At 27.8% G+C, this 21,050-nt stretch overlaps 1 protein-coding gene across 3 annotated transcripts; it reads left to right on the top strand.

Moving 5' to 3' along the window:
* Positions 1-1,257: 1,257 nt before the first annotated feature.
* LOC107452005 (L-threonine dehydrogenase) lies at positions 1,258-20,926 on the top strand. 3 transcript variants are annotated; one of them, XM_016068273.3, is made up of 8 exons: positions 1,258-1,382; positions 8,393-8,541; positions 8,678-8,720; positions 12,552-12,622; positions 12,703-13,025; positions 16,097-16,187; positions 18,565-18,831; positions 20,652-20,926. In XM_016068273.3, the coding sequence occupies exons 2-8, from the start codon at positions 8,397-8,399 to the stop codon at positions 20,774-20,776; spliced, it is 1,065 nt and encodes a 354-aa protein (XP_015923759.2). In that variant the 5' UTR covers positions 1,258-1,382; positions 8,393-8,396; the 3' UTR covers positions 20,777-20,926. The 3 variants fall into 3 exon arrangements, with proteins under 3 accessions (XP_015923759.2, XP_015923758.2, XP_071036323.1); XM_016068272.4 differs by lacking the exon at positions 1,258-1,382 and adding an exon at positions 3,691-3,904; XM_071180222.1 differs by lacking the exon at positions 1,258-1,382 and adding an exon at positions 3,714-3,969.
* The last annotated feature ends 124 nt before the right edge of the window (positions 20,927-21,050 follow it).

Below are 21,050 nucleotides of genomic sequence, written 5' to 3'. Positions count from 1 at the left end.
CTAATTTAAAATCAGTTATAAGCAATGAAATATTTTATTTAAACACTATATTAGAGATGGCGAAGAGGAATGTTAGCTACTTATTAAATTTATTGAAAAAAGGTTGTTTTCGAAATCTTTTTCCCAAAGAACTACTCAATTGATTATTAAAAATCTATTTTTATTTAGTTTAAACTCTATACTTTTCTTGAATACTTTAGTATATATTTTTAAATTATAAAATTTTCAAATTGAAATTTGTAATGTAATAAATGGACTTGGCTTGAAATTTTTGTTACTTTGCTTTGCGAGTAAAAAATAAACAGTTAAAATTTTCAAGGGGAAAACAACTATTTACAAAACGCAAAAATAGGCGAAGATAGCAACCTTGATGAACAAAAAGTCATTCTAGAGACCAAACCATTTATCAGAATATGATGAATAGGGTCTTAAATTAATCGTACTTTTTGTTCTATTTTAAGCGAGATTTTATTTAAATTATAAAAAATAGAGCAACCAAACAAGAGTACAAATTAAGAAAAATAACCTGGTAATTTATATTAACAATTATAATTTTTTTTTTCAAAATAAAATACATAGTTTTGATTACTTTAAAGATCGTGTATAAAAATATTACATAATATTTGGTTAACTAAAAAAGGTAATCAAATATGATTATCTGCACAGTAAAAAATATCTGTTAAATTTACAGTTAAAATCTGTCTGTTGGACTTAACAATGCCAGTTTATTCACACGGTTTATTTCACAGAAAAATACTGATATTTAAAAACAGAAGCTTGTTTTTAAGCAGATAAATACTGTTGTTTTAACAAAATAACTCCATTATTTTAACGAAAATACGGAAAAAATCTGAAAAATAAAAACGGGAATTTTTCGCTACGCGCTGGTAACGATTAAAGGAAAACTTTTGTTTCTGTAGAATTTACAGTTATTTTTCACAGTGTGGCTCAAAATGAACCAAATTATTCTAAAAAAAGGAAATGGTAAATGATTTGGTTCACAGACAACTATTCATATTTTGCTAAAAACCCAAAAAAGGTGAATTGAAAATTTGAACTCAGGAAATATATTATGATGATTTTGGTTCAAAAGCTCTATAATAATGATAATTACACAGAAAGAAAATGCAAAAAATGGAGAAACCGGCTTAAGAATCTTTCATAACTCGTTTTTCGAATTCCTTTTTCTTCTTCAAGGGTAAAAATTATAGTTTACAAACCCCCCTTTTATCTGTCATATGAGAAAGGGATCAGTTAAACGGATAGCGCTGTGAGGAAAGTTACAGTAAAATATTCAGAGATGCTATACTGTTAAATCCTAGTCTTTATTGCATTAGAAGGCATTTTTGAAAAATATTTGGTAAATATTTGGCAATTTTTGAGTAAGTTAAAACTATTCTTTCCCATAGTTGATGTTATTTAATGTCACATAAAGAAATGTGTTTTGATATGTTTTATTTAATCGGAAAAAAAACTAAGTTAAAAATGTTAAAAATTGAAAACAAAGTATGTAATAAAAGCACACTGCGTACATAGTGGTTTGCACCTATAAATGCGTCGTTTTTCTTGTTGGAGTCACATAAAATAAAATAACAAAAAAGTCAGCTTACTTTTTACTTGCTTCTTTAAGAAAAAAAAAACTCTAAACACTCAAAAGCAATTTTTAGAGCTCTTTAGTCAAAATGTTATGAACCGTTGTACGGGAAAATGGCAGTAGTGCACAAGGGAAAAATTATTATTTTTATGTTTACATACTATTTGAATTCCTATGGAGATTTTCTATTGAAGCAGTTTAATAATCTTGTTTATTTATTCACTTTTTAAATCAGCATGATATAATTGTACTTATCAAAATGATCATTGTATAAAAAGGAAATTAATAAAATTTTTACAGCATTTTGTAATACCTGTTGATTTATAAATTTTTTATGACATTATTCTTAAATATCCAAAGAGGATTTTCTCAATGATTTTTTAGCAAATGTTATAGATCTATAGAATGTTACAGATAATAGATGTATAGAAGTGATCATTGTAATCATTATGGTAAAATTTTTTTTAAAAAATATGCACAGAAAAAATAATGTTATGACTTAAAAATAGGATGAATTTTTTCTTAATAGTTTTGAAATTAGAAAGATTGAATAATACTACAAATTTTTGGAAATAAATTATTGTTTGCTGATTACGAGTGCATGTGAAGCACATAAAAATACTTTTTGTTTTACTCTTATAAAAAAAAATATCAAGAGAGAAACACGAGCTCTGACGTATTTTTTAATAGAATAAAGCATATCATGGACGATTTTGGTAAAAAATTGCTCTATTTTATAGATTGTACAAATTTGAACATTTTTTAATATATATTTCTCAGTAAAATATAAAATAATTTAGATGCAAATGCAGAATATTTTTATAGTTTAACAATAAGTGATACTAACATTATTTTTTTTTATCATTGTGATTATTATTATATATTTTTAAATATTGGCATATAGTTAGCTTGAATTTATTTATGCATCAAAAGTACATGAATAAAATGATGCATTAAAATTTATTTTATTTGCAGAAAGTTCTGTATATTATTTTAAGCCGATATAAATGAATTGCTCTATGTTTGGATTTCATATGACACTATATAAGTATAAATTATTTGTTCGGAGTAAATCTTATGAAAATGTGATAAAGGAAGATAATTTTATATTTACTTTTATTATAATTTATTTTTGTTATAAATTACTTTTATTATAGTTCATATATATTTTTCATTTATGTTTTATTGCTTACCAGTATCATTCATTGCTTTAGTTTTTATAAATCGTAAATTAATTATATCGATTTCTGAAAATAAAAGAAGAGAGTTCTTATGGAATTAAATCTTCGTGGATTTTCTCTCGATTTAAGACAATTTTTAAAAAAATTTGCTCAACAAACAGACCAGAATTGTTGCTTAAATGTTTTTAAATCATTCTTCTACATAAGAGACAACTCAACAAAGCATTTACTGTCTATTTCAAAAAGTATAAACCATGGTAACTTCTTAACCCTTAGAATTCCTGAGAAATTTGATGATGGAAAATTTCGTATTGATCCTGTTCATGGTAAAAAAAAATTATAATGCCATTAGAAAAAATAAAATTAGCATCCATTATTATTTTTGATACCATTATTATTCTACTTGTTACTTCGTTATTCATAAAATGATCCTATTTTTAATTATGGGTGATAATTCCACAAATATATATCACTATTTTCTCTACCTTCAATAATATTCTTAATTTTTTTCAATAAACAGCCATTTTTACTACATTTGATAGAACAGAAGTCGTTGGTGTTACCTCACTCGTCACCTTTTTTACATTTATTTCTGTAAGTTGATACAACAATCATCTACATTAAAAAAACTACTGACACTATTTCTTTTAACTCTCGATATAGTATCTCCCATTCATATCCCTATAATTCCAAATGATAATTCCTAAAACGTTTGCTTCCACATTTTATTTAATATTGACATTCAAATTGCCAGCATTTCTTTCTGTTTAAACAATTTGTAAAATGAGTCATGCTTCACTTCACTTTTTGATCTAATAATTCTGTATCGAATGTTGCTTATTTTCTCAGCTGTTTTGACACACCTCTAAGGATTCTTTCTGTAATTGGCTACTAACTCCATTCAAATGACGTCAGAACTAGTTTTGCAAGCGATATTCTTGTTTCATTACTATTCCGTAGATTCGAGTAGCACAAAATAGAATAACAGAACTAAAGAAGCTGTGTGACAGGTGCGACAAAATAAAACAATTGGAATTATTTACGAGTTAAAACTCCACGTAGGATTTATAGGAGACATCCACTTCACAGACGAAAGTGATTACATTCTCATTTTCTTTTTCCTATTAAGGTGAGATTTTTTTAAAAACGTGTTATGAACGAGTGTTTATTTCTTTTTAGGACATGGAACATTTCGTATGCTTTTTTTATTTTTATTTTAAATAAGTAAAATTTAATGCAGTTCAATTATCAGATTCTGTATATTTTACATTATCCTTCACTTTAATTATCAATCATAAAAAGATTCAGTATAGTTTCCAGTAATCTTTATGTTCAAAAAGTACCAAAATTTTTTAAAACCTATGCTGTTTTCTTAACATTAAAAAAATATATGACCAAGTGTCCTTTAATTTAACCCATATAGTATAAATTCATTATGTAAATTTGCGTTTGAAAGAAATTAATTTAAAAATTTTTTTTTTTTCGAATCTTAAAGATTTGAATGGAAAAAAATATTATCAAGGGAAAAATTATTTTATTAATTAAAGTGCCGAAGTACAAAAATTAAAATTATAATTTAAAACAAATCGTATTATTTAAGTATAGTTTTGTATCTTACATTATTCTGAAGTAATGTTTTATTATGTATTAATTACATACATATTCTTATGGAATATGATATTAATTTAAGAATTTAATGCTTTTGAGAAGCTTTAAATTTATAAATAATATTTTACTCAATTTCTCGCATTATTTGCTCATTATTTGTTTCGATATTAGTCTTTTATTTTAATTAAATAGCTGTAAACAAAACACTGTTAGCATACCACTGATATTTTTAATCCTACAAATAATGAGACTAAATAATTTATAATAAAGTGATAGCAACAATAAATAGTTATAATAATTAATAAAAGTAATGACAATTAATAATTATTATAATTTATATCTGGGTGATAACAATAAATAATAGTTATGACAACTTATAATAAGGTGATAACATTTAATAAGTTATAATAATTTACAATAAAGTTATATAAAAAATTAATAGTTATAATTATTTTATTAAATAATAAGAACAATTAATAATTATAATTTATAATAAAATAATTACAAAAATTAATAAGTATGATAGGGTTTGAAAAGATAGAGTTAAATGTTAGAAACGTACTGTATTTGAGGTATAATTATTTTCACGCTGAAATATTTTATAAATTATTATACCGATTAATAAGAATAAACTAAGTTATAAAATTAGAATATTGTTAATATCAATGTTAAAATTGTCTCCGAATCTGTTTATGATAATGAAGGGGATTTTTAAAAATATGAAAAATTTAAGTATTTACAACAAAATAGTATACATGAAATACGACGGAATATCTCAGTGAAAAATTGACTTAATGAAATGTGAAAACATAGTAAACTTTCCACTCGTGTTAAATTAATTACAAAAAAAACTTCACAAATGAAAAAGTTCTAAATAACGCAATATTAAATGACAAGTTTAAGTAATCTAACTAGGAAAAAAAACTATTTAATAAAAAGGCGAAAATAATAATAAAAATGACTTTTTTCCATTAACTGACATGAAACTATGCTTGGTAATTTCATTGGAAGGTGTTTTATATGGCTTGTTTTATTGCTGTTGAGATTGTTTTTTTATCTATGTATTGTGTGATTTCATAATCGTTCATTTAACAGTAAAACATTAGTCTTTCTTTTTTATAGACAATTAATTTCTTCTGATTGTTAAACTTTTCTGGAGAAAATATTGTGTCCACGTGAGTTATGAAATTTTACTTTAGAAACCTATATTAAAGCACAAAAAGGAGCCATATCCCACAATATAGATCCTTCAAGATCTAAGAACCTAAAAAAGTTTAAGTAATAATAATTGTAACAATTGCATTATTTCCTAAACAATTTGCGCAATTTTCAATGTTTATTAACAACAACAACAACAAAAAAAACAACTCTTTTTTAGATTATAAAGTTATCTATTAGTAAATATAAGAATATATTTGAAATATAGCTTATAAGAATTGTGATATGTATTGATGGTTAAAAATTTTTATTTTCAAAGATATTTGAAAACATATAAAATTAGGATACGATTTAGGGGAGATTAAAACTGTTTGTTTAAAAATAAATTTGATGGGTTAAAATTTTCATATGTTTTCGAGGAATAAAGATATATACATCTACATTTGTATTTATATATATTTAATATAAGTTATAAATATATATATTTAATGTATACTTTTGAATAATAATATATATTTATTAAATAATGGATATTTGAAATATTTTAGAGGAAATTAAATAAAGTTTCATTTAAGTTAGTTTTATTTCATCCTTCAAATGAATAATAATATATGGAGGGTAAAAAAGAAATGATGTATAAGTTACGAAGTTAATGATTGTTGACTGCTATCGATTTTTATGTCAATAATCACATCATCGATTTGATGAATGACTGAAATATATGCTAGATATGTTTTGGTATGAATTTATTCATCAGTGTTTAAAAATTTATTTAATAATTAAGAATGCTGGATAAGTGTATGGATAGTAACCGGTACTCTCCACCCTCATGTTTTTTAAGAATCTTTGCTCGGTGCACACTTGCCCAGTATACCCATCAATATTACTTTTTTAAGTTAATTGCCCGATATGCATTTATCCGGTATTTTGAATTCTGACGTTTTTATCTATCCTAATTGGATATCGAATCAACATTAAAATGTCAGATGGATAAATAAATATTAAATCGGATCGAAATATTTCGGGCATTCACGAAAGTGACAAAATGTTTGTTGACACCCACAAAATATAATTTTGAACTAGATAATAACGTTTCGTTTCCATTGCACAGCGCGCAAAATAAAAAACGGACTACCCTGAAGAACTTTTGATCTAATTATCCTATTTTTACGTCCTAGGACTCAATCTTAGTGGTTTGAGCGGTTGACCCAAATATGCTAACTAATAATTGCAAATGATATTTTCAGTTACCAAATCAGACAGAAAACTGAATTTTCTCTGAATAAACATATCTTTTTTTTTCCAACGGATTCGGATTTCTGACCCCCAAAATATAGGCAGTATTCTGGAAAATAGTTTACCCATAGTTTGGTCAGGAGAACGGTTCAAAGTTTGAAACCCTTAATGCTAATTTTATTTTTTTGCGTATTTTGACATGTCTCGAGAACTTTTTAAGCGAATTGAAAACGTTTTGCACACAAATATAAAATTAGTTTATCCAAAGATGATTTCTCGAAAAATATAACTTTTAGTAAGTATTTATTACTTTTTATTATTTTATTTAAAAACAGTCGAAAAAATTTTGAACTATATGGTATGAAATTTTTTACATTATTTTACAGATGTAATTTAACATGGCAAAATACAAAATTTGAACGAAATCGATCGAATAGTTCCTGAGAATTTCAAAAAATACGGCTTTTCTACTATTCGTTTTCTCAGAAACTATCCAACCGATTTCATTCAAATTTTGCACTTTGCCACTTAAAATTACATTCCTCAAAATTATGTAAACAATTTTATGCCTTACAACCCAAAACTTTTACGATTCTTATTAAATAAAAAAAAATATATGCTTATAATATATATATAATACTGAAAGTTATATTTTTCATGGAATTTTCTTTGGATAAACATATTTTATAGTTGTGTGCAAAAAGTTTAATTTACTAAAAAAGTTCTCGAGATATGGCAAAATACGCAAAAAATGAAATTAACTCCAAACTTTGGCCGCTCTCCTGTCCAAACTAAGAGGACCCTATTTTCCATTTTGCAGTTACCGCTTATATTTTAAGGGTCAGAAATACGAATCCCCCGAAAAAAAAGGTAAGTTTATTTAGAGAAAGTGCTCTTTTGTGTCTGATTTACTAAAACTATCGTCTGCACTAACTAACCATCGTATTTGGGGTCACCCTCTCGAACCATTAAGATTGAGTCTTAGAACGTGATGATTCGATCAAAAGTTATATACGTTGATCCGTTTATTATTTTGTGCACTGTACTTCATAAAATGATGGAATATCAAACAGAACAAAATTACTATTACTGTGTTATAAATTGTATTTATATAGCCTTCGAAATTTAATACTGATAGGATACGAATTCATATGAAGTAATTTTTTTAAACGGTTCATTACTATAATTAAGACTGTAGAAAAACATTCATTATAAATTTTTAATGTTTTACGTTTCCTGACGTTCAGAAAATTGAGATTATGGTTGGTTTAACCGGAGAATTTAAGTTTGGATATATTTTAGTTTATTCTTTTCTGTTTATTTTTTTTTGTTTCATTAAAATTTAGTTTGATTTATTTTAGCTCAATTTTACTTTTGTTTGTCAAAATGTAACCTTTCTTATTTAAGGCTGTTATCATATATTTAAAGCATAATAAGAAAAAAACTCTGTGCTCTAATTCCGCACAAGGAACGTGTTTCTGTAATAAATTACTCTCAATAGTAAGCAATACAAAACTCTGAAAATAATTTTAGCATATTTTTTAAAAAAATGTGCGCATTAGTTATATATTATAAGATAAGAAAAAAGTTCAATGTGGTATTAATTTTTCTTTAGAACTATGCTGAAAACTGCGTCTAAGATTGTCCATCGTTGTGTCAATGAAATATTACCGGTTCAAGCTGTCATACCTAGTTACGGCATCTCAAATCGATCATTTAGCACAAAACTAGAAAATGGGAAACCACCTAGGACACTCATAACTGGTAATTTGAATTTTATATTTCCTTTAGTTCAGATCTTTATATTTCGTTTAGATTAGATTTTAGCGCTTAATTTTTTTTATCCAAAAATAATTTTTTAATAGATTTTGTATTAGAGCTTTATTGCATTATATTTCAGGAAGTTTAGGTCAACTGGGCACAGGACTCGCGAAAAAACTAAGGTATGTATTTGTCCTTTTACAACAATTTCATATGAAACTGTCATATTCGCAGAAATAACGGCATTTTATGTTTAAATACAGTCCCTGGAAAAATTATTAGACGTACTGTAAGATTCTATGTAAAATCGTAATTATTAAGTGATAGTTCAGTTCAGTAGATCAGTACTATACAGCTTTATTGTATTTACGCAACTGAAACCGGTTTGCATTTGTTTACGTTCGTGTATCAATTCATAAAATTAGACGATAAATAATATAAATTTGGCGATTGGATAAATTAGACGACATATTATATAAATATAGAATATTTATTATATGAGGTATTATATTAGTTGGGGAGAGTAGTGTCAATTGTAACATTTTTTACTTAACTATTTTTAACTAACAAAAAATCCAATATATTATTAGTATTAATTGACAGACGAGTAAAGTAGACTATCCTCTACTAGAAAAAAAATTAAATACCTGATTTTAAATATTATTATATTAGTTATTAACAATTTTTGACAGTCGTGCACTTGTTACAATTGTCCCCACTTACGGGGTCAATTGTAACAGTTCATAAATTCAACTAAAACATAGTTAATTATACATATTATCATAGTTGTGATATATTTTTTTATTGATCAAAATAGTAGTGATATTTTAGGAGTAAAAATAATAATGAGCAGAGACCTAAAGGGTTAAACTTTTAACTTTAAGGGGTTAAAAATTTTAATTTATGCTGTGAAAGGTGACAAATAAAATAATGCACATGCAACATAATATAAATGATATAGGAAACTATTGGTGGTTCTTAAAGAGTTAAGTAATGGTTTGTAAACATAAGATTATTTATTTTCAGCTGTTACAATCGTCCCTTTACTTATTGTTACAATTGTCCCCAAGACGCCATTTCAGCTTCATTTGTTAAAAACAATGCTAGTTAATTAGCAAAACTAATCTTTTTTTTTTATTGAAATGTTAATTAAGGTGTCCACTTACATATTCGGTTACTAATTTTTATTTGTTTAAACAAAATTACTTTGTTACAATAAAATATTCTAATACCAAAAAAAAGTACTTGCGTGACGTGAAAATATCTTTTGTGATGTAACTCTTTCAAAAGTACATAAAAATGGTTGCCATCAGGGGTGTACATGTAGATTTGTTAAATACACCTTGTGCACCACCTAGGAACCAAATCTAGAACCCGACAATCGAAATTTTTGCTCTGTTACAATTGACCCCACTCTCCCCTATATTATAATAAATAGATCAAATAATTAAACGCAACGAAGTGTTTTAATAATTGCATGTTTTGCACAAGTTTATAAGTAATACTTTTATATTTAGACAATGGGTTTTTTTCAGGAGAATTTTTTATGTACTTCCCATTTGTATTTATTTTTAACGTAGTGCATTACAATGTTAATTAATTGATACACTAACGTAAACAAGTGTAAACCGGTTTCAGCGGCAGTCACATAAAAACAATAAAGCTGTATAGTATTTCCTGATAATTAAGATTTTACATAGAATCTTATAGTGCGTCTAATAATTTGGCGATTTTAAACTGTATGTTAAAAAATTTAGCAAAATAAATGAAGAACTAAGAAGAGTAGCATACTAAAGTGAGATTCTAAACATACACTTTTTACGGGTTTGGCGAAGATGGGGTTGATGTAAACATTCAGCCTCAAGTCATTCCGCAATTTATTATTTTTTTATGAGAAAAAAAAAATAAATGAAAATAATATTGGAATGAGATATTTCGTTTCCTAATACTTCTATACAATCTGAAGATGGAAATATCTTTTAAACATTATTCACATTTTAGTACAAAAAACTAATTCGTCAAATATTTAAAAAAAGAGGCAGCATGCACACTATTTTTTTTAATTATGCATTGTAATGCAGAGGAGTGATTCCTGTGGAAAATTTGACACTTATACATTAATTTTTTTAGAAAGTAAAGAATGAAATAGTATTTCAACAAATTTTCTCCTGTTTCAGTAGAAACATGCGTTTTAACCGAACTTTTATCAGCTAATCATTTTTTAAATTTTTTTTTTTTTTTTTAAATTTGCTTAACATATATTTGCTCTGATTTTGTCCAACATCCCCAACTTGTACAGCAATTATTAAACTTTGAATCGGGACTATATAAAATAGATTGTGTTAAGAATCAAATTCATTGATAATTTAGAAATTTTTTTTCTCACAAATATGTAGTTCTTAGTTCCCTCAGTTAAAAACGTAGACTGAAATCATAGTAGTTACAAATACTTATTCTTTTTATCAGATTATTTGATTACTATTTACTTCATTACAAGAAATATTTAAATAATTTCGTTTTTTGGGCTGCTAAAGGTGTTTAAAGGGTATTCCTGAACTCATGATATACTTAAAGATTGATAGAACCCTTGAATCCCTTCCATTGGAACAAGGCAAGAACAATCACGGAACTCATTTTCGAAGTCGATCATTTTTTGGAAATAAATGGTTTATACGAGTGTCTAGTTTCAAAATAGTGCTATACACTGCTAAAAATTCTGGTACTCAGAGTGTCGGTACTTTTCACCATGAAATCGATTTTTAGCACAAAAAATCTGATATACCGTAATTTTTACAGCAATAATTACCATAAAATCACTGAATCAGTCTAGTTCATACTTTCAAATTTTAAATCAATTATATAATTGAAAGAAAATTGCCATAAACGGTTTCTTCTTTGATAGGATATTATAACAGTCGTTGAACAGCCGACCCAATTCCTTAGGTTGTCGGCTACTAGTGTTCGACTCCGTAGCCTTGAATTTTTGAACCCAATCCGGAAGACAAGGCAACTCTTGGATCAAGTATTGAGATAAACTTAGTAAATCCGACTACCACTGGGGATATTTTAAGTCAGCACTGTGGTCTGTGCGAGCCGGATGTGGAATTCGAATCTGAGCCATTACTGGAATCGAACCTGGGTCACCTCGTTGGAAGCCGAGCCCTCTATCCCCTGAGCCACCACGGCTTTTCCTTGATATAGAGTCGTCTTAATAGGCTCCCTCCACCACTCGTTGCCGATTTACTAACCCCTTCTTACTACTTTATAATCTGTTAATATGGGTGAATGCCTTCAAGGTTAAAGTCCTTTGAAAACATGATATATTCGGAAAAAATACATTGTATTTTTGGCGAATATTTCTGAAAGCTGGTAGTCTTTGGTTTTTGTTAATTTTTGTAATCGAACTCGAAAATCGTTAAAGAAAACAAAGATGTTGCAGAACCAAAACATTAAGTTTAAATTGATTAAGCAATAGGCTCTGGATAAATAATAAAGATCGATTAAGGCCTAAGTTATGCAGCTGATTCTTAAAATTTTAATTAAGTTTTTATTTAATCTTCTTTTTTTATTCTTATTTTAAAGGGCGAGTATTTGCAATTCTTCCAGCCACAGAAAACCTACCAATTTATCCATTATTTGCATATTTTTAAACACAGCTAATACGTTTTTATACATTTTTAACACTGGATATACTAAAACTTAGTATATACTTAAGATTGCCCAAAAGCAGTCAAAATGACTGGATTTTGAAAGAATAACTAATGTGTGAAGAAATTTGCTTAAAATTAATTTTTAATACTTTTTATATTATTTACAGTTATAACAAAATATTAGTAAATATTAGAAATAAAAAAAATTATATGCTGTACAAAAAGTCACGAAATTCTAAGAAATTGTGTCTTTATATACATCATTGTTTTTCTAATTGAAATTAAAAAGCAGTCAAAATGACTTCCTTGGGCAATCTAGTGTTAAACAAAAATTCACTATAAATTTAATTTAAATTGTTCCAGAGCCAGATATGGAGCGGAGAATATCATTATGTCAGATATTATCCGAGCACCTGAAGAAATTCTGGAGGCTGGTAAAAACTTTTCTTTTCCCCGAAGTTTAAAATTAATTGCAAAACATTCAATATGTTACCTTCTTATATTTCTTTTATAGGACCCTATATCTACGCAGACATTCTAGACTTTAAAAATCTACAAGAAATCATAGTCAACTACAGAATCGATGCCGTGATACACTTTAGTGCTCTGCTCAGTGCCATTGGAGAAGAAAACGTAGCACTGGCCATGAGAGTTAACATTGAAGGACTGCATAATGTGATGGAATTGGCTAAACAGTACAGATTGAGATTATTTGTACCCAGCACCATCGGGGCATTTGGTCCAGATTCACCAAGAGACCTCACTCCTGATTTATGTGTCCAGAGACCTCGAACAATCTATGGGGTTTCCAAAGTACACGCAGAATTACTTGGAGAGGTAGTTATAAATTGTTTATAGATGATGAGAAGTAATTCAAGGGATTGAACCAATATATGTACTGATGAGTTAAACTTTATCTAAAGGTGGCACTTTTACATTCAAACTGATCCTTTGTATTATTTCCAGGTAGATATTTCATTACAAGTTACCGCTATATGCACTGGGCATACATAACAGCAAAATACCCACGATTATGTAATAGCCTACATGAAAATCGAAAAGATTTTACATCGAAAATGCTTCCCTGAACAACGTGAAAATGTGACTTATCATTATATTGCTCCAAGCCCTTCATCTAATGAGATATTATAAAGTTTTTAATAGAAATTAAATGTCCAATGACAATTGTTTAAGTTTTAAAAAAATATTGAAATTTTGAAGGAATTTTAAGATTTATTTATCATGTTTGCTTAATCTTATAAGTCCTTCACTTTCGTTTAACGTTGCATAGTTCTACCTAAGCTAAGCTGGTTGACTAAGAAACTGTTAAGCCAAATTAAATTGGTCTTTCGTGGAAGAATAAAATTAGAGCAAAAATTGTTATAAATTTTTATGTCACTAGTGTTCAAGACGACTTCGAGTAGGCTGTGTTGAACTTAATATCGTTACATAATTCTTGTGTTAAACTTTTGTGTGAAGTTTTAATTTTATGTCTTTTTCACTCATTTAATATTCAACAGGTATCTTATATGTACTAGGCAGGTTGAAAAACACTTTGTGATAAATAAACAATCAGTTTACCCCTAGCCCCAGCAAGGGGATGGAAGGTCACGTTTTTGTTTCGGTAAGAAAAATCCCCTCATGAAAAAAGTGGTAATATAAACTGAGTGCATACTTTAAGTGTTAGTTCCAATTTATGCTTTAAAAAACAGGTGTTTATATTATTCATGTACTTCAGTGGGCACGACTTTCTTGTGTCTACAACATAAATTCGAAAAATATTAAGTAAGTAAATTCTAAAACTAAGTAGTAAAACAAAACTAAGTTGCCAGTCATTATCCTTTTGTATTTTTATTTATTTATTAAATTTTTTTTTAAACTTTTGGTGTGGGAAAAGGATGAAATAGAAAAGTTTTCAAAATAGAAGATATCAGAAATAAAAGGTTGAATAAAAGGAATAACAAGGGATACTTTCGATATTCAAGTTGCTATCTTCGCGAAATCATTATTATCCTTTTCTTTCTAAGCCACTTATTTACATTTTATCACCCTTCATTTTATTCATTAACATTATCAACTCATTTTTCCTCATTAACTATTGATGCTTAGTCATTGACTTATTAAGCATTATTGTGATGAACTTCGAGCACAAATATATAATATCAAACTTTAACAAAACTTTTATTTTCTTAGACCAACAAGAAAAAATAGCAAGTTTCAATCACACCATGTTAATAAAATTAATAATAAACATTCTTAATCACATTACGAGATGTTAGTAAGTAAACTGCCGAAAGTAAACACACGTAGAAAAAAGTAAGTTCAAACAATGGATATAGTTTTTTTTTAAAAAGACGTTTAATACTATTTGTAAGTTAAAAATAAACCATTTTATAATTAAACTCAATTTAAACTAATTAGACAAACAATGAGAAGAATATATAAAAAAGTATCACTTAAAATACATTAAGTGGGAAAAAACAATCGATTGTCATAATGATGAAAGTATTAAATGCTAGCTATTATTTGACATAAATTATCGTAAAGATTTCTTCTCACAGATCTTCTTTAATTCTTTTACCATATCCATAATCATTTAGGGCAATGGTAGCCAAAGTGATACGCACTAATTATGTATGAAATGCTTCACAAATTAATAGTTAACAGTCTTAAAAATTATAACATGTAAAAAAAACTATTTAAATAAATACGTGAAAAAGGTTCTTGTATGAAATACATTAGAATATGCAGCATTGTAACTCTAAAATATTAAATTGGAAATAATCAATGACTCATGCTTACATTGGTATTTAAATCTAAGAGAGGGGGGGGGGAGTTTAATACTTTCCAATAAAAAAAAAGGTTTTTCTTTTTTAAAACATTATTTTAAAATGTTTAAATCTGTAAACTGCTTATTCTCGATTTTCATCTCTTGCATACTAGAGCAGCGGTTCCAAATTTTTTTTCGGCTTAGGAACCCTGAATAATCAACCTTCTTATCCTCGACTTTTTTATGAATAGGTGAGACAATTGTGTAAGCATTAACCATTAAAAGACTACTTTATTTTGATTTTTTAATATTTAATAAGAGGAAGGATTTTTTTCCCATCATTTTATCATTCCTCATTATTTTTTAGCGTTTTATCTAATAATAGAATTTATGTTCGATAGTTGAATTCGCTATCTTGGAGGTGAATCTAATTTTAGCTAAAAATTTGTTTTGGTTAGTAATTGGCTTAAAGTGAAGAAATTTTTTTTTTATACCATTGAATTTGATTTTCAGGGAACATATTTCTTTATTAAAGAATTTCTTTATTCTATATTTTAATTTGAAAATCGCAATGTGAAATTGCTCTTACAATTTTTTATGATTGCAAATCCTTTTCATAATAGTTGTCATTCAATCTTTTTTTACCTTTAAATTTCATATTTTTTTGGCATTTGCTTTAAATAATTTCATCAATTGAAATAATAATTAAATAATGGATTATTCCAAATAAAATTACAGATTTAAAAAATTTCTTAACTTTCTGAACCCCTTTAAATCTCACACGGAACCCTCGGATTTCGCGGAACACCATTTGGTAACCGCTGACTAGGAGTTTCTAATATCTAACTTTCTTATAGATATTAGGAACTCCTTGTATTAAGATATTAGTTTGTAAACTAAAGTTAGAAAAACTCTTAACACGCATACCTATACATAATTCTATTTGGTTTTTAGTCTTTTAGTATTAGCAAAGCATCATCAAATTTAGATGAAGCTGATTTCTTTAATGGATTTATTTTGCGTAACGAAAGAAATACGACGAAACATCATAAAAAGTTATTATTTTTAGAGACTAATATGGATATAACTGTAAGTATAAATCTAAACTGTGAATAATAATTAATAATTTGTTTTACAGTACTATCACTTCAAATATGGACTGGACTTTCGATGCCTTCGCTTTCCAGGAGTGATTTCTGGCGATACCGCTCCAGGGGGAGGGACCACGGGTAAGGATTATTATTTTTATTTCTATTCTTTTTTTACAAAAAAAATTCCGGTTCTTTCATTTTAAGTGGCTATTTTTTCTCAATTAATTTATGATAGTTTATTTGTTAGAATCATAAACCATTTCTTATTTAACTACAATTTTTACTAATTTTATTACGACGTATTATTTAAAAATGTTGGCCCCGGGATAGCCTGGTTGGCTGGGGACAAGACTCACGTTCGTGAGAGCGTGAGTTCAAATCCAGCCGGCCGAAGACTCCCCGTGTAGTAAATGGTGACTGGTGCACGTTAAATATGTCGAGTCTCAAAGTCCTCCATGGGCCAGAACAAATCAATACCTCTGGAGGTATTGAATTGGAGATGGAACGTTCGCTGGTTCAGGTCAAAATTACAATCTGTGAATAGATGTATGAATGGTTCTGTGTGATGTATGGGTGTGGCAGACGACGTATTCTTGACCATAGATGGCGCCACTGGAAAACAAGAACAATCGCACTCCTCGCCTTAATGGCCTACGACAACATTTAAAACTGTTGCATTTCTTAAGAAAACAGTATTGTTAAATGAAAGTTTCAAGAAAGTATACTAACCAGCAGATACTCAGTCGAAAGTTTATAAAGAGTTTAATATTTTGACATTATATTCCATCAATCCCACATATTACGCATAACGACAGAATTATTCAAAAAGGACTCAATTTAATTAATTTGCATAAAATTAGGTATAAATTACTCGTGAGTAATTTACATACTATTGAAAAAGGAAGTTTAAATTAAATATATAAATGTTTTTTTTAACTATATAAATACTCAAGGGGTATTATCCTTCATAGGTGTGCTTATGGGGTGGGCCTATGATCCATTCTAATGTGCTTTGTTGTAAAAATTTTCTCACTCACACAGTGGCGTAGCGAGTTTCCATGCTTTTGATGAAGCAAATGTATCAATAATATCATCAAAATTGATCATTTAAACTTTTTCTCTTTCCATACTTAAAAATGCGCTTAGGCGATCTGTCAAAATTAATTTTAATTTTCTGAATGAACGATCGCAGCTAGCAATTGATACTGAGATAGTCAGGAGTATTTGAAATGCCGCTCTCAGGTTTGGAAAAACATCTTCTACATAAACTGTGACTTNTTTATGCTGACATTAAACTTATATATAACATTTAATATTTATTAACATTTCATTTTTATTCTAAGCAGAGCTCGATGACAAGGACGTGAATTAAATATTGAAATATATTTAATATGAATATGAATTTAATATAATATTTAATATGAATTAAATATTAATTATTATGAATAATATTTATGAATTGACATTTATTATATTACACTGGCACTAAGTTAAAATATATTTTCCAGAAATCAATAATAATAAAAAAAAAAATTATTCAGCAATTTTTTGTTTTGCGGACCATTTGGCGCCCCTTTGTGAGTAGCGCCCGGGGCATGATGCCCCCCCTTACCCACCCCTCGCTACGCCACTGCACTCACATTAAAGTGAAGAAAATATTGAAAAATCGTTACACTTCACCGTACACTTATTTAATATTTCTTTCAGAGAAAATTTCGTAATTTGATTTAAAATTGGGGATGATAAAACAATGAATAACAATCATATTATGAAGACTTTATTTCAACTGATTTTTAGTGATGAAACCACACTTTATGGAATGCTTCCATTTATCATTTGAAATGAATTGATTTCACTTTTACAAACTCATTTATACAACCCAAAAAATTAGTTTAAATAGTTATTCAAACAACGATTGAAACGGTCCAGCAACCCCAATTGGGGTAGAGGGATGGAAATCGTACTGATTAAGTTATATTTATGTCATTGTTTTTTAAATCTTCACTAGTCAGATCAACGAAAGAAAATAAACTACAAGAGCAAAAATCCCAATATCAACAGTTCTGCAGTGGTCTGATCGTAAAGACACGGTTCCCAGTAGATCACAAAGGTCAAGAATTATCAGCCTGCGTTGGGACCGAAAGTGCACGGTACCGGTCATAGTTAAACTGTTTGACCGTAAAGTGTTCGACTTCGCGCTCAGGTCGTTGGGCTACCGAAGCGGGGGAGCCATCCCCTTTGCAGAGGATTAAAATGGCAATGGCATGTCTTCGGATCATCCTCCGGGATGTTTCCCAGACCGACGCCAATAGCCCATTATCAACCTATAAATAAATTTAAACTTTTTTGTTGTTTAAATGTTATTTGGTATGCCGTAAAAGAGGCAACAAATAATTTCTTTTTTCTTCCTCTTCCAAAAAAAAAAAAAAAAAAAGGATAACTCAAATACAACAAAGACGACACTTTGGCGTGCTGTGCATTTTACCATCAACAGATGATATTATTTGACTTTCAGATTATGCTGTATCCATTTTTCACGATGCTATTAGAAAAGGATCTTTCGAGTGCTACCTAAACAAGAACACTAAATTACCAATGATGTATATTGAAGATTGCTTGCGGTCTCTTATTGAAATAATGGAAGCCCCCGAGGAGAAACTAACGCTTCGAACATATAATGTTGCTGCTATTAGCTTCACACCTGAGGAATTGGTGAATGCCCTTAAAAAGCACATGCCTCACGTCGAAGTCACATATGCCCCAGATAGACGTCAAAAAATCGGTAAGTATTATATGGAACATTATGTTTATAGTTTTTATGTGATGAAAGATGAACACAAAAAATCAAACAACATGAGAATGCAATTTTATGCATTAGGGTGGGAAGAGAATCAGAAATTTTGAATATGTATTAAATTAAAGTAATTTCTAGGAAATAAATTGCTAACATAAAATTATTATAAATATATTTTAACCAGAATATTCCAAAAAATGGTGATTTTTTTTAAAAGTCTTTAGCCACTTTTACAAACGATATTTTCAAGTGGTAGCCAATTTTATACTTTAATATATTTCTTTGGGCAAAAAGAAATTGATTTGAAATTATTTCCCCCACAATATAAATAATTAAAAATAATAATAGTAAGAGTTCTGAAAAATATATCTTATATGAGTAAAAGTTTGTCAAAATTTAAAAAGTAGCTAATATTTTTAATGCTTTTACTTCGTTTTTCAATTACCACTATGAAAAATATTTACAAAAAAAAAGTATAAGTTGATAGTNATATTTTAACCAGAATATTCCAAATTCATATTGGAATATTCATATTCCAAAAAATGGGGACTTTTTTTAAGTCTTTAGCCACTTTTACAAACGATATTTTCAAGTGGTAGCCAATTTTATACTTTAATATATTTCTCTGGGCAAAAAGAAATTGATTTGAAATTATTTCCCCCACAATATAAATAATTAAAAATAATAATAGTAAGAGTTCTGAAAAATATATCTTATATGAGTAAAAGTTTGTCAAAATTTAAAAAGTAGCTAATATTTTTAATGCTTTTACTTCGTTTTTCAATTACCACTATGAAAAATATTTACAAAAAAAAAGTATAAGTTGATAGTAATGTATGAGAAATTAAAATTTAAAGCTTGCCCTCAAATATAAAGGACAAAAAAGGCAGTTTTGTGATTTTTATTTCTTTTCAAAAAAAAATTTTCGAACTTGCCATAACGATATAAAAGCAGCTGGCATTATAGGTATTATACATACCTGCCAACTTTTACGCATTTGGCGTAAAATTTTATTTTCATATTTAAAGTGGTAGTAAATATATACTATTTTTTCATTTATAAACTTAATTTTTAAATGATTTTGATCACCACTATTCTTGAAAACATTAAGCACATATATTAATATGCGTTACTATCATGGTTGTGAGCTTAAGTTTTTTCAATTACAACGTATTTTTATGCTTAAAATTGAAATTTTAATTCCATTATAATACCACTGGGAAAAATGATAATAGAAGGGATTAAAAGTTGGCAGGTATGATTATATCTCAGGGAATTAAACTCGAGAAAATGTCATAATTATTATTATTTACATTATTTGTTTCTGAAAATTTTATATTTTTTATTTAGTAGACATGGAACTTTCTTGTGTCAAAATTTTTATCGTCAAGGGAAAAAAAAAAAAAAAAAGAGAAAGATTTTTGGAGCATTAGTGGGAGCTTATTGCATTATCAAAAAATATTTTGCAATACCATTCTTTAAAAGTCATGCACAATTTTTTCATTTCATGTCTAAAAACCTTACTACAAAATATGAATTTATGTGAAAAAAAATCCATGTTTTTGACTGTATTAACATACTATTAATATTGGTCATTAATTACTAACATTTGAAGAACTAGCTTAATGAAGAATGTCAAAAGATCTCTGTTTATTGTCCTGTATAATTTGCAATCATCTCCAGGGGCGCCAGGTAGCATTTACTACCCCATGTAAATGTATTTTAAATGTAAATGTTGGGTAAAATTTATTGATTGTCATTTATTAGAAACGTTAGCGGTGAAATGATCGATAATTTCTATTTTTCAGCTGATTCATGGCCCCAAGTTTTTGATGACCGAAATGCCCGTAAAGATTGGGGATGGAAACATCAATATGACATAGATGCCATATGCAAAGCCATGATCGAGACTGTAAAACCGTTTTATTCATGAAATATATATTTTTTCTCACTTCGTATAAATAGAAATATCAACCACACTTGTTTTATTTATGGATATTAAATTTAGTTCTATCATCTTCACCAGGGCTTCAAGATGTTCACAAAAATAAGAATGCTATTAAATCAACTTATATAAACATAATCAAGTACTGACTTTCATTTCAATTGCATACTTTGTAAATTAAAATTCCAGTATAATCGCTAATAAAATATACTTAAATAATTGCAATGAGAAATAAGTATCTTTGCGTATAGTAGGATATGCT

This window comes from Parasteatoda tepidariorum, chromosome 4 (assembly GCF_043381705.1).
Source record: "Parasteatoda tepidariorum isolate YZ-2023 chromosome 4, CAS_Ptep_4.0, whole genome shotgun sequence".
In the NCBI taxonomy this organism is placed as follows: Eukaryota; Metazoa; Arthropoda; class Arachnida; order Araneae; family Theridiidae; genus Parasteatoda; species Parasteatoda tepidariorum.
The sequence above is the reverse complement of the archived record's forward strand: the minus strand, read 5'-3'. Positions and strand labels throughout refer to the sequence as shown.

Coding starts and splice junctions, on each gene's coding strand:
- LOC107452005 (XM_071180222.1), top strand. CDS start 3,929: ATGAACGAGTGTTTATTTCTTTTTAGGACATGGAACATTTC. Junction 8,542..8,677: donor ACCTAGGACACTCATAACTG/GTAATTTGAATT, acceptor ATTATATTTCAG/GAAGTTTAGGTCAACTGGGC. Junction 13,026..16,096: donor ACGCAGAATTACTTGGAGAG/GTAGTTATAAAT, acceptor TTTGTTTTACAG/TACTATCACTTCAAATATGG.